Here is a 15,129-nt window from a genome sequence, read left to right as displayed (position 1 = left end):
CCAGCAGAGAATCTGTACTACACTAAAAACAGGCACTTCCAGCCTACCTGCTGGAAAAAAATTCAAAGCCCAGTGGTATCGGACCTGTCCTTGTGTTGGAAGACCTCTTGCTGGTGCTAATGCCACGCCCGCTTGCTAACTGTGACACTACCTCAGCCGGGCGCTGCGCTGGGCAACTGCTGGCTAGAACCCTGCATATGGATGCAACCTGCTAATCTAGCTAGTTAGACCTTAGCAATCCATTGCCCAACAAATCCAAAAACCAAGATGGTGTCCCCCCCGTGATGCTAAAATTGACGCTTCAAAATAGGATTTCACAGACCCGTAGGAGATGCCGGAGTGGCACTGTCCATCTTTTTTCTGTTGTGTGAATCCACATAAGGTTTGACATCTCAAATTTGAACTAAAATTCAGTAAAATCTACATGTTTACTGTGGTTTGTGACTTCAGTGACTTCCTTAGTTTTAGCTAGGAAAAAAACACCTTGAGACCCCCCCCCCCCCTTATTTATTTACACAGCGATTATATAAATTGACATTAATGGTTGCGGCTTTCTGTAAAAACTTCTCTTATCAAGCACATTGTTGCCTGATGTTGTAAAGCTAGTGATGAGGCGTGTTGCTAATCTTAGCAATGAAATTGGTTAGCGGGATGATATAACTCATGGGAAATTAGGGGAAGAAAGTTAAAAAGCACAAGATTTGGTCAAAAATAAAAGTAAAGCATTTCAAAACTGGACTGTAAGTAGCTGAGTACAGTTGTTTACTCAGCAAATGTTTGTGGAACAGTAATGATACAGTACGTACAGTAAGGAAGTGGTTTTGCTCTCTCTCTCTTTCACTCTCCTGCTGATACGGAACATTAAGTTGCATTTTACAATTGATATATCAGTGTTCACCCTCAGCCTTTGTTACCAAGATGGTATGTTTCTGCCACTTTCTCAAACTAGATCCCGTTTGATGGGAGTAGAATGGAGGCCGGCAGCCGTATCAGGGTAAGGTTTAGAGATAAAAAGAATGCTCTCCACCTTATGTCTTATCCCTTCTTCATATAAAAAAACCACACACATACACAACTGTCTTTTTTCATCCAAACACTTTTCTGTGTTTTTGTCATTTCATTCTTCTCTGCTTTTTTGTCCAGTTCTCTTCCCATCTTCTCATACTGTAGCTGAAGCTTTCATTGGCAGAAACAGGATAGAAGCACTCTCATTCTGACCACATTCCCCATCCTCATCCCCCTTCCTCTCGCTTTCCCTTGGTTAATTTTCTCGCTCTAGCGTTATTGCTGATCTCAGCAGAGTACTAACACTCAGCTGATGGACTCTCTCTCCCTGCCTACCCCCACTCGAACTCACTCATTCTCACCACCTTTCCTCAGTTCTCTTCTGTTTTTTTCCCTCTCTCCTCCCTTTTTCTACTTTAACTGTATGTATGGAGGGAGGAAAAGGAGAAATTACGGGGGCCATAAGGAAGAATGGTCCCTTGTATTTCTTCCTCACTCCATTCAAGAACCAGTCTTTCCCTTGGTCACCTATGTGTTTTATTAAAATGTATGCTTTTCTGACCCGTCTGGCCACCTTAATAGTTGGTTTTGAAGTAATTATTAGATAAGGAAATTTTCTGAGATCAGTGGGCAGTATTCTTTTAATGAAAACATTTGCAGAATCCTTTCTTTAGGTACAAAAGTTGTTTCCTTTCCTGCAGTAGTAGAGGACCTGGAAGTTTGACCTTGTGTTGTATTTCCAGATTTTCACAGCTTAGAGTCTGTCAGTTCTAAACCAACCTCCTATCCATTCCTCTGTCCTTTAATTATATTGACACGTCTGTTCCCTCTCTCCTCCTCACACACTCTTCCCCATGGCTCTAATCTTCAGCTTTTCCATTCACCTCTCTCCCTTGTTCCCTTTCTCTGTGCCGGACCGGCTGATTTGCCCACCTGTTCCTCCGTCTCCTGCCAGTATGACTGCTGGACTTCAAAAGGACCTGACGTCTGGACTTCTCTGTCCATGTTAGCGTGTGTCTTTCCTTTCAGTGTGTTGGTGGACCCTTGCGTGCACATAATGTTCTTGAATGTTTGTGTCTACAGCATGTTTGATTTCTGGAGCTTTTGCAGCCAAAATTCCCAACATGCATATTCATGTTGCCCACCATAAATTGACTGAGTCCAATTTACTCCATCAAGTTCCATCAATATTATTACATTTGCATAACTATAACAATCTGAAAGGACTGGTTGTAACCAAGTTACAGAGAAATATCACAATTTTGCAGCAGGTTTGTGGGACAAAACCAGCAAATTATCCAGTCAAAATGAGATCAATGCCAGAACTTAAAATATAACACTGTCAGTGGTAAGTGCCCAGATAGCAAATGGGAGCCCTTAACTTTTGAACATTCACCAGGCTATGAATGGTGGATTCTTTTGTCTGAGTGAGTACTGTATCTCTGATGATGTTTTTTTTTGTTTTTTTAGCCTCTTGTACTTGGGTTGGTTTTATATTTAATTTAATGCATTTTACTCAACAGCATCAATGATAGACTGACAAAGGTAACAGCTAGCTGGTGAAGAAGGCAGACTATCAAACAGATTGCTATCTTCTTAGCTGAGGATAAAGACTGTAATCAATCAGATGTAGCAAATGTGAAAATAAGATTAAGAAACTTGATTTATCCCATATTTGGGAAGTTCCTTTGTCACAGCAGTTGAAGAAGTAATAATCATAGTAATATTCACAAGATTTAGAGATTACACATCTTGGAAAAGGACACTTCAGGATAAAAGATTCAGGATAAAGATGCTTGTTAACTCTGTGGGTATGATAAACGACAATTACCGGCTTACCTTTAACACTCTGCTGCCCTCACATTGTATGTCTGTGGGTGTGTGTTTCTGTCTGTGACTCTATTTCTGTTCACAAGGGTGTGTGGGTGAACACAAAGCGCTGCACACTGTGGCAAGCTTTTAACAGGATTTTGTTTAAAAGACTACTTCATTGCGCAGTTGTATGGTAAATGGCCGGTTGATTGGTAGTGTTTTACTCAAACCACAAAAGCCGTTTTAATACAGACACGTTCCACATTTACCAAGAAGGCAAACCCAAAATTACTTTCTAAAGTGGCACTTAACATAAGGCTGTTGCTCCAAAAACACACACGTGTGTCCTTGAAGAACCACTCATCCTCCCTAGTTTCTTCCAACTACCTCTGTATTGGTTTGTTTATGACTTTAAACCAATGCTGCTCTTTATCCAGTGATTACAGTGAGCAAAGCCAACTATGACTTAAACTGACTCCAAGCTCATAACATAACTGAGTGCCAATTTAACCATCACAGTAATGCACAGACACTTCCTGTCTCTAGAAAAATCATTGAACTTAACGAAGGAAATGCCACTTTTTCCAAATTACACTAATCAGCGCCACCTTTTCTATTACTTTTGAGTGAGAACAGCTCAGTGAGTATCATCAGGCATATGGTCATTACCGTTGTTGCATAACCTAACATTCTCCTGTCTGTATGTTCACATACAGCAGATGACCTGCAGGGAAAGGAGCTGGAGGGTATGGGAGAACGTATAGGGGAGCGATGAGCCTGTAAATGACTGCAGAGCAATAATGATAATGGAAGTGGTGGCAAAAGGACAACTGTCAATCAAATGCGTTCTCTGTCTCTGACCTCATTTTTCTCTCCTTGTTGGATTTAAATCCCTCTCTCAGTTATTAATGCAGTCATTTTGCACTCACTGTGACACCTCCATGTACAGTTTCTTAATGCTTGATTACATTCTGATTTGGTGTCGTAATGTGGCCCGGTTCACATCAAAGTTAGCTAGCATTACATGCACACACAGAAACTATTCATAATCCTTAAGGCCTGAGTTGATATGACCGAGTTAACATTTTTATGAAGACCAGGTTCATCTCATCCGTCCTGTTTCTGACACAAAAGTGAGTTCAGTTTTCCCTGCAGTGAGTCAGAGTTTTCTGTTACCCTCTGTCTTGGGTTCTGAGGTAATTTGGTATCTCTGCCAGAAACACTAGTGACTCAGTAGAGTATCTTTTCCTACTAAGATGGGAAGAAATGCTTTTCCAAACCTATCAGAATTCTATTTATCACCTGCACAGTGTTTTCTTGCTCATTTTTAAGACAGAGAGAAAGTCAGTTGCAATCTTATGCATGTGCATAAACTAAGAATACATGACGGTGGATTTCTGCATTAGCTTATGTTTGTGTAGATCTCTGACTACGTGGAGAAAAGGAATATGGGAATTTATTTAATGCAGAGGCTGTGATATGCATAGGTTGGATGCTGACTGGTTAAAAAGTTGACTTAACCAAGGAAGGGAATGGCAATAGCAGACTTCACCAAGAAGAGAAAGAAACGTGAGCACAAACATGAACAAGATGTTCCCTATTGTTTCACATGTGTTTAACACTGCCTCAAGTGGCACTAGACAGAAACAGCATGTAGAAGCTCTGTATAGCGACTGCGAGCAACCAAGTCGCTACCGTGTCCCACAAACATCAAGTCACTACACTGGAAACCACGTGCTAGTGCCTGTGCTGGTAAAAAGCCAAGCTCTGCCTTGGTGCTTTCTGAGATAGAGCCTTTGCAACAGGTTGGAGAAAAGGAAAGTTTTGGGAATTTCTGTAGGAAGAAAAATCACTATGGATAGAATCTGCAAATCAATGATTTTCTTATACTAGCCCCTCCTATAGCTACTAACGGCAGGAGTTTGAACGTTTGGCCCAGAGGTTTTATTGTGCCTGTGCCAGTTGTTTTTGCAGTGGAAATGCCAGCCAGTTCTTGACTGGGCACTCTGTCAGTGTAACAGAGGTATAAACTAAGCGTTTTTTCCAAACGATAAATCTTTAACAAAATTGTTGCTCTGGAGGCAGTTTTAAAATCTGACGAAAATCTTCTGTAACCATTTGTATTTAAAAAAAAAAAGAAGAAGAAGAAGAAAAAAATTAAATGTGAAAAGAAAATGGATACAGCTCGGAATCACCACGCCATTACTTAAAAACATTTCCATGAATAATCTCAAGAAGTGAGACAATAAGAGACAGTGAGACTGCACGTGCCATAAAATATACATGGATGAAGAATGAGCTAGTTCTATATTTAACATTGTCTCTGTGAACATCCATTAGAAGAATCACAGGGACATCTATGCTGTCCTCTCATTGACTGACTGGCCCAGACTCTACTATAAATGATTAGATTACTTTGTGACGTCACAGCACTAAAAATCAATGGACTGTCATCCTTGAATATTAAATACACTAGTCACTGTGTGTGTTCCCGCTCTTCTTTTTCTTCCTCTCGTTAATTCTTGTCCTCATCAAGTATCTGTCTCACCAGTGCGCTCGCCAAGAATGAAGTCAGCACACGTGCATGCACACACACAGACACACACACTTCACGACACACTGGCAAAAGCCTTCTCAGTCACGACTCACACAGCACAAGCACACACTCTTCCCAGAAACCAATAGAGGAGATAAAAAGTGAGAAAGAAAGAGAGTGACACTAGTAACACTAAAAATCGAAACTAAACTAAAAGTCAGAGGCCTTATTTGTGTCTCCTAGATGCTGCTGTGTTTGTTGAGTTAATGTTGGATAAACTAGATTTATTAAAGCCAAAGGGCACTGACCACAGCAGAGCGTAAAGGTAATTAACAAATAAATAGGAACAATCTGCCTCAGAGATGAGAAATGATCTGTCCTTCTAAATTTAAATATTAGCCTAGCATTGATGAGCACTGAAGAAAAGGTGAAAAAATACGTAAATGGACAGGGTTCATCTTTTGGGTACCATTAGACATTAGTTTATAAAGTTATATATAGTATATTTAAATTTGGGAGATTAAATGCATTCATGTTAAAAGGGAAATTGCTACCTGTGAGAGGCTCGCATGTACTCGCATGAGTTGAGGTTTCTAATGTGAAGCACATTACTGACCTGAATGCCTGGAAGCTTTGATCCTAATCAGTGTCCAAAGTAGTTTACAGTCTCTTTGTTTTTTCTTTTAATGATAAAGACTCTTTTCAAATAAAATGTATTTGTGGCCCAGACCACTCAGACCAGCTTAGAGACCACTTGACAACCACCTGGCAACCATCAGTCAGTCGCTAGGGAAAAATGAGTATTCCCCTTCTTGGCATGCGATTGCAGGAGGTTGCTAGGCTGCTGTCACTAGGTAAAACTGGTCACAAAGAGGTGCATGATGCTGTGAACCCCCCCCCCCCCCCCCCCCTTATAATTGCTTTTGTCACTAGGAGATTGCTGTATGTGCCTATAGTTTGTACAGAAAGCACCAAATTGCCTGCAAACAGTTGGCAACTACTCGCTAAGTGGTAGTGAAAAAAATCCCATCCCGCCAACCCAACCATTACCTCAATTGAACATGGACACAAACTCTAAAGAGAAAAAAATATGTTGGCATGGAGACAATGAGCAAATCTACTGGAACAAATGGATGTCATTTTGGATCACCAACTCTATCCAGCTTTCCTTATGGATCGATGGTGGTACAGCAAGAAAGGCCACAGTGTTACCACTGGAGATCTTAAATAACTACACCATAATCTCAAAGTACTTTGGAAAGGATTTGTTATGGTAAATTCTTCTGAGCCAAAATACTGGACAGATGAACTAACTAAATGTGTACCAAGAAATAGAGTATGATGACACACTATTAAAAGACCTGAAAGAGCCTACTGTTTGTATTGCTCTAAATGAATGCAACAGATGAGACTGTGGAAGGTTTTTTTTTTCAGCTTCATGGTACACTGCAAATGTTTGGATTTAATCTAATGATGAATGTCACAACTAGTGTAATGCTAATCTCACAATAATCTTTCATCCATGAGTTATTGATGCAGACTGGTCCAATGACAATTAAAACATAGAAGCCCACAGAAACAACAGTTTGGGTTAAAATAGTAAAAGGCATAAAACTGAGCAAAACATTCATTTGTTTGTAACAGGATAAAAGTTTAAATCCCCTTCAAGAGCATACTGAGATAAAATCAAGGCAGGTATGCATGCAGTCGGTAATGGAGTTAATGTTATAAGAGCTCAAGAGATTCAATTTTAGAATTTGCTGCAATTTATTGCATGTGATTTAATGACAAATTAAAGCGTTTTCTTTTAAATTACAAACAAGGCAGTGGTGAGAGCCACTGAGGCAGTATTGCTATACTGTAAAAGAAGTACAGCTTTAAACCAAGTCTTAACCCTCAAATGACACATAGATAGCACTCACGCAGAGCAAGAATACAAGACCTTGCTTTCAGTGTAAAATATACAGTGGCTTTAAGTATGATTACACTTGGCAATATAGGCCATGCATAGTAATTGTGCGTAATTGTGTGTGTCTAAACACAGAAATACTGTGTGTCTGTGTGTGTATGTATGCACCATAAGCTACCAGCAGAGTGTGTTATATAGGCTGTGGCGAGTGATTGATAGTAGGGAGCAGGGAAAAGCAGGTTACTGCAGCGCTTCCACACACACATTCATTCCCTCTCTGAGCGTGCTCCTCTCGGCATTTCTCATTTCCCCTCTCTCTGCCCCCTCCCCCCTTGTTCCATCTCCATCTTTGCCTTCCCTCCTCCTCCCATTCCTCTTCCAAACCTCTCTCTCCTTCTCCATACATCACTTTCACCTCCGCTGTCCCCCCCAGTCATCACTTTTCCCTCCTTCCTGTGGTCTCCCTCATCTCGCTTTAAACTCTTCTCTGCTCTCCATCCTTCTCACGCCTTCTTTAACAGCCAAGCCCATCTTGTATTCTTTTTCTGTCCTGTTATCCGGAGCCCAGGGGAATAGAGAAACAATGTCACGTGTCTTCTTCTTCCACCTCCTCCTTTTTTTCCTCCCTCTGCTCTCTAGCTGCAGTAGTACTCTACTGTTACTCTGGCAAGGGGCTTCATTGCTCTCAGAGGGCTACCTCTGCCTCTCTCTCCATCTACTGTATCTATCTATTCATCTGTGCAGAATGCTGCAGAATGTCTTGAGTTTCAATGACTACAGTTTAAAACTGTATTTAAAGTTGAATGTAAACATAGCAGTAGTACCTATCACTGATTCAATAATGACATGAGGTCGCACCTGGATGTAAAAATGAATAAAACCATATTAAGCTATTGATTTTAATTATGAAGTCCTTATTTTCATTAATCTGAACGTGTCAGCATCATGTCTGAATATGCATCCTGGTAACCTTTCCATAAATGAAACAGCAACATGTATGTATCTCTTTCAAGAGGCTGTGGACATTGAATCAAAATGGACCGTGTTCTGTGTCTATTGTTAAGGCGGCTGCCGAGAGCTGTAGCTGCAAGGTGGTTGGTGCCTGTCATGGTGGTAATTTCTGAACCAGATTGTGGACACCGAAGGTGAAGGGAGCCATCAAGCTGAAGAAGGAATCCTACGTGGCTTGGTTAGCTTGTGGGACTCTGGAGGCAGCTGATGGTACCGGCAGGCCAAGCGGAGTGCAGCTCCGGCAGTAGTTGAAGCAAAAACTCTGGTGTGGGAGGAGTTTGGTGAGACTATGGAACAAGACTTTCAATCAACCTTAAAGTGATTCTGGCAAACCCATCAGGCGACTCAGGAGGGGAAAGTGGTACTCTACTCACACTGTGTAATGGGGCGCTACAGACTTCAACTGAAGACATAGTCGGGCAGTAGAAGGAATACTTTGAGGATATCCTCAGTCCCACTGATGCCTTCTGTATATGAAGCACAGTCTGGGGATGAGGGGGATGATTCACTCAATACTGGGGGTGAGGTCACTTAGGTAGATAAACCACTCTGTGGTGGCAGAGACCCTGGGGTGAATGAGAGTAGTCAAACCTCCGATTCAAGAGGAACAATATGGTTTTTGTACTGGACATGGAACGATGGAACAGCTCTTTATCCTGTCAAGAATATTAGAATGTGCATCAGAGTTTGCCCAACCAGTCTACATGTGTTTTGTGGACTGGGGGAAAGATCTCTCTTGGGGCTCCCGTGGGAAGGGCTTCAGGAGTATAGGGTGTCTGGCCCATTGTTACAAGCCCCCCCTCACCCCCCCGTACAACTGCAGCGAGAGCTTGGTCCACATTGCCAGCAATAAGACTCATTCCTGATGGGTGTTGGACTCCGCCAGGTCTGCCCCTCATCAAAAATTCTGTTCATAATTTTTATGGACAGAATTTCTACAGTAGGTGTAGCCAAGAGGTGGAAGGCTTCCACCTCGGTGACCTCGGGATCTCAGCACCTCCAAGGCCATGTGCCAAGTGCCATGGTTCTCAGCATGAAAAGGGTCGAGTGTCCACTCCAGGTCAGGGGCAAGTTGCTGCCCCAAGTGGAGAAGTTTAAATATCTCACAGTCTTGTTCATGAGTGATGCGAGAGGGGAACGGGAGATTGACAGATGAATTGGTCTGAAGGGTAGCTGAACTCAGCCTTAGAGACAGGGTGAGAAGTTCAGTCATTTGGGAGGGACTCAGAATAGAGCCACTACTTCTGCACATCAAAAGGAGCAAGTTTAGGTGGTTTGGGGACCTGAGTAGGATGCCTGCTGGGTGCCTCGTTGACGAGGTGTTCTGGGCTTGTCTACCGGGAGGACGCCCTGCGGTAGACATGCTGGAGAAATTATGTCTCTCGGCTGGCCCGGGAGCTCCCCTGGCTGGGAGAGGGCGGTCTGGGCTTCTCTGCTTAGGCTGTTGCCCCTGCGACCTTTCCCCAGATAAGCAGTACAAAATGGATGGATAGATGGATGGATGCTTGTCACACTAAGAAAACGGTCTAGTTTGATGACAAACTTTTGCCTACAGTACCTTTCCTTCTATCTGTGAAGGGTTAATCTGTGGCTTTTATGCACAAATCATATGAACGACTGAATAGGGAAGGAAGCAACCCCTAGTCCATACTGTATACTGAGATGAACAGGCTTTTGGACTTTGAAAAAAAATCAGCACAGGAAGTAAATAAATTGACAGGATCTCGCCTTTGGAACATGTTTTACAGCATCACGGACAAACAATTCTAACTTGTGACTCAGTAAAAGAAAGTCAGGGTGGCTGCTTGTCTGTACAGGTCCGCCATCAGTTGAAAAGCAAACAAGCCACGAATGCAATGCTTTTTCAGAAATGCCCTTCATATCATGGCCTTAGCAGGATGTCACATGTAGCAGCCCCAGAGCATGAACACAGCTCAGCAAGTTGAAATAAGAAGATGCAGATTTCACCTTCATGGGAAATTCTGATGTTGATGATCAGGTGTGTGCTTAGGATTTTTTTTTTAGGGTTCTGTAAAATATGAAGTCTTTTTGCTCTGAATCGTTTTTATTGTTTTCTTTCGTTCTGCTAGCTTTAATTTCCACACTGAAAGAGTCTGTTGGTGCTTGGTGGCATAATGAAAAGTCATGTATGGCTCAAGGTAGCCCCCCCTCACCATGTCAGCTCTACTGTCACTGGAGAGTCAGTGAAAGTCCATGTGTGGCTTTATTGTTCATACTATAAAAGAATCACTTGGGGATACATTTTGTCGCCACCAGGGATAAAAATAATTCAGCACAGGCAAGGACATGTAGACCACCCCCCAGCGACTCACACTAAGTATATTCCCGCTCTGAAAAGGCTTAAAAAAGAATCAAAGTAATTTCAGGGAATACAGTTGAAGAACAATCTGTTGTGGCGCTCATCAGTAGGTGAAATCCACTACACTGGTAATCCCTTGTGTTAATCCAGCGTATCCATAATACCCTTTAAACATAATAAAATTTGTCATGTCACTTGCTGTTTTTTTTTTAGAATTCACTTTTCCTCTAAGAACTTGAAAATTTTAACAAAAGGTTAAACTCTGTTAAGAAAATTTTATGGATTTCATGGCACCCGTTAAATGGGACCTGCATTCCCATTCCCTTACATACCCAGAGATTTCTGATAGGGTGCACTGCAGCAGGAGAGCTTGGATGCGATCGTCCAAAGATATACAACAAAAACTACAGTATTCGACTTTCTCAGAAAGTGTTGCATTGTGCGTTGCTTGTTGTCAGTTCTCAGGAGACACTATGTGGTAATAGAGGTGATGAACACATCACTACATGCGAACACACCTTATGTGAGGACTGGCTGGGATTTATGCTTGCCTTTTCAGCTCCCATGGCAGCACTTAACATCTTGTGAAGTTAAGTGACAGGATGATGGGGGTGACGTCAAAGGTCTAACAAACACTACCTCAAGCAGTAAAAAGTCACCAGTTTAAAGCTCTAGTTATTTCTTGTTTTAGCTCTGGCAGCCGGTGCTTTCAGCTAACTAAACAGAGATAAAATAGTAGAAGAAAAGAGAAAGAAGGATGTAGGAAACTGTGGTACCCCTCTGTCAGCTATTGCCATAACAACAAACTAGCTCCCCCCCGTCTCTTGCTGAAGTGACATTTCACTTTGCCCTGGTTGCTGCTCCCTGCAGGGACGCTCTGATCCAGCGTGTGCACGTGTATGTGTGTATGTGTCCTCATTAAAGGATGAGAATGACTGAGGAGGAGTGGCCCTGATCACACACACACACACACACACCTTGTCAAACCAGACCTCTGCTGTGTCTGTGCGCGTAGGAGATCAGACACAAAGCCATGCTACTTGATGCAAACACACACACACTGATTGAGAGTAAGAATTAATCTAAAAATGAATGATGACATGTTATCTGTATTATTATGATACTTTCACTGAAATAACTGTGTAATTGTGTGTGTGTATCCGTTACTTGCCTATTTCTCCTCAACAAAGTCTATCTCTCATTATCATAGCTTATCCCCCCCACTCTGGCTTAGGCAGCCATATTTAGATCACACAATAACCACAGGACTACTCTTACCAGTCTTACCACTGGCATGTATGTAAGGACAGTGCAGCTGGGTTGGAAAGATGATTACATGAGCAGGGCTATGTTCATTGACATTTCAATGACATATTGCTGCAGGAGTGCAGAGATTCTCAGATCAGTCAGAAAAAAAAAGAGAGATTCTGTAAAAACTACTGTGACTGCTTTGTTTCCTGTTTCAACTTCATCTATTCCCATACCAGCCCTGACGCAGTGTGGTTTCTGTTGTTTTGGATAAAAACTGCGAGTCCAGCACACCTCAAGTGCCAATATAAATGTTTATAGGGCTATATTGATGTCACAGTTTGAGGGAGTAATAACCAACACATCTGTACTTATAGCCCCTGTTCCCTCATTAGTTGTGTGACAGATTCTTTGCCAGCTCCTGCCCTACCTTGTTTTTGTCATTTTTAGCTCAAAGTAAGTATCCAGACTTCTCTAAGTGCTCCATTTCTGATAGTTTGCTCTACTCTTGGATCTTTATGATGTCACAGAATATCCCAAATATGGTCATCTCAGGCACTGAGCTCTGTCTATGGGGAAAAAGCTTCACCCACTTGCACATGTTTGAATCTTTTGTTTGAGAAGGGCAACAAATCAGAAGAAAGTTGCCTTAAAAGGAATGGGCAGTAAGCTAAAACAGCTCGTTGAGGAAAGAGGATGAACTGAAGGGCTGCAAGTTTTTTTTTTAACTGTAAATCATACAGAACAAGCATTAGAATAAGGAGCTTGAAATAAGTATAACAGGACCTCTTTTGATAGAGTTCTTCTGTTTGACTAACTCCACGCCTGCACTTGGGTCCCCTGCTAAACATGCATAACATTGCAGGACAGTAAAATATGCAGTCATATAAACAGCTTAAAATAAACTCCAAATCATGTTAAGTGGTGCTCATTCATTAAGAGTCCCTCTAACTATCTAAAAATGTCCTTTTTTGTGTGGACTCCAATGCACACAAATTAGCTGTTCACGGCTTCTTTTTGCAGAAACATTTCTAGGTCCAGACCTTTGACACATTCCCCTTGACTGGGTGGACTGATTCATTTGGCTCTGTGACATGAAACTCCAGTTTCTCAGTTGAAGGATAATCTGCCCATTGAGCACTGCAGAAAGACTAGTGACTAGTCAATCAGTGCCATGGGTAAGACTAAAGCAATTGTCCAATGATGCACCACCATTTCTTTTGGCACTCCTGAGAAATAGCTAAAACATGTTGAACTGTTTTGACATTGTTTTACAGTCTTAAAACACCATATTATTTAAAATGAAATGACATTTAAGAGGATACTGTGTATTCATTTGGGAAAACTGAATTCCTGCAGTTAGAGCAGAGTGTCAGACTCAAGCTCAATGTAACAATCCGGCAATTCAGTGATACATTTTTCTGTCTTAACTGTAAATCTGGTCTTGACCATCAGGTTACAGAATGAGGAGAAGTTGGCTGATAGAAGTGTCGTTATGTGAGCCCACTGCTGGCTTTCTTTACGTTTAAGTGTTTATATTTGTGATAAATGTCCAGAACACTGGAAGCAGAATCGCAGCAGGACAAATGTCTACTTCAAGTTAATTACAGCTTCTTAAAGCCCCCCCTGAATATCCCAAATTATTCAGTCAAGAAGGAGCAAATTTTAACAAAGCCTTGCCATGTGATTACCCCACCAAACCTTCACACTAGAGTGAAATGGGTAGCTATGGAAACACAGCCTACACATTTCAGTGTCCAAAAGCAGGTACACATTAGGAGCCACTTATACAAAAGCAAACAAACACAAAGACAGACACAAAAATAAAACCTAATCTTAACCCCACTGAGGAGAACATTGCTAATAAAACTGTCAATACAAAAATATGGAAAATAAGTGAATTTTCCTGCTGGGGGAAAAGGGCAAAAAAAGGGAAAAAAAAGAAAGATTTAAAAATATAAAAAGATTAGAGCTGTGGACTCACCCGGTGAGCACAACTACAAAGTCCATGACGTTCCAGCCGTTCCTCAGGTAGGAGCCCTTATGTAACGCAAAACCGAGAGCCAGGATCTTTATTCCAGACTCAAAACAGAAGATGGCTATGAAGTAGGGCTCTGTCTCTTCCTGCAGGGGAGAGGAGATGGATGGAAAGGAAGAAAAACGGGAGAAGGGATATAAAAAGAGCAGTTATGAGTAGATTAGGTGAGAAAGGAGAGAAAAAGAGAAGAGGAGAGCAGAAAGAGAAGAGGAATTTAGGAGAGAAAAGAAGAAAAAGGATCAGGGAGGATTTTTTTTTTTTTAATGGCAGACTAACTAAAGAACGTGAACCTGACGTACTGAGAACATCAGTCAACATGCTCCAAAATGTGCAAATTTTCTTCAGATATCAAAATCATCAAATCATAATTTACTTTTTAAAAATGGGTTCTTTTATGGCTTTTTGATAACTTTAACAAATTGTGATAACAGTGAGGATTTTTTTTGTGTGTTTGTGTGTGTAAAATGTGTTACCAGTCGCTCGGACAGAGGTGTTTTGTCTCCATCAGGAAGGTGCTGTTCCAGAGCCAGGACGATGCAGTTTGCGATGATGGTGGTGAGAATCATCCATTCAAACGGAGTACAGCTGGAGTTAAAGCCAATACCACCAAGAGGCAGCACACACCTCACATACAGTCATACACGTCACATGCAATCATTCACACTGCAAAGATCCAGCCGCTGACACAGCTCCAGCCTGGCAGGTGACGTCTGTCCACATATTTCCTGTTCTTTGGAAAGTCACACTTCCAAGTAAATGTAAGTCTGTAAAAGCCCGTTTGGATTGTTTCTATTTCAAACAATGCATAAGGAGTAAAATTATTTGGTTCCCACTCCTGCAATAGCAGTATGTGCAGTACAACAGATGTAGCATGTAGGAACCGTTAGAAAACAAAAATACAAAGAAGGGATACAGACTAATAAAAATCAGCATAATTATAATGAAAGAGGAGATGATTACTAAATTACAAATACAAATAAATATAAAATTTGCCACACATATAATCTAAAAGAAAAGCAGTATCTTTGTTCAGTGTAGCTTTTGCCTCTTTGCTTTTCTGTATTTTGTGTGTCTGTTACTGTTCCTGTAAACACCCTGTGACTCGTGTTTACCGTCTTTGTAAAAACAATTACCGGTAACTGGACATGAACTTCAGCTAACTATTACATTATTTATAGTATTTAAACTTTATTTAAACAGCACAACCTCAGTGTGCACACCAACAACTTCACCTGGCCACAACAGAAAGC

General features: G+C 41.5%; 1 protein-coding gene across 1 annotated transcript in view; it reads right to left on the bottom strand.

Moving 5' to 3' along the window:
* The window catches only part of LOC115788167 (voltage-dependent P/Q-type calcium channel subunit alpha-1A-like), a 75,008-nt gene extending 60,193 nt beyond the window's left edge, over window positions 1-14,815 (bottom strand). Inside the window, exons 1-2 of the mRNA XM_030741483.1 lie at window positions 14,353-14,815; window positions 13,826-13,965 (exon numbers count right to left, since the gene is read on the bottom strand). Coding sequence (XP_030597343.1) covers window positions 13,826-13,965; window positions 14,353-14,445 — 233 coding nt within the window. The 5' untranslated portion in view covers window positions 14,446-14,815. The remainder of the gene's footprint in view (window positions 1-13,825; window positions 13,966-14,352) is intronic.
* Between the last annotated feature and the right edge of the window lie 314 nt (window positions 14,816-15,129).

Source organism: Archocentrus centrarchus, chromosome 1 (genome assembly GCF_007364275.1).
Source record: "Archocentrus centrarchus isolate MPI-CPG fArcCen1 chromosome 1, fArcCen1, whole genome shotgun sequence".
Lineage (NCBI taxonomy): Eukaryota > Metazoa > Chordata > Actinopteri > Cichliformes > Cichlidae > Archocentrus > Archocentrus centrarchus.
The sequence above is the reverse complement of the archived record's forward strand: the minus strand, read 5'-3'. Positions and strand labels throughout refer to the sequence as shown.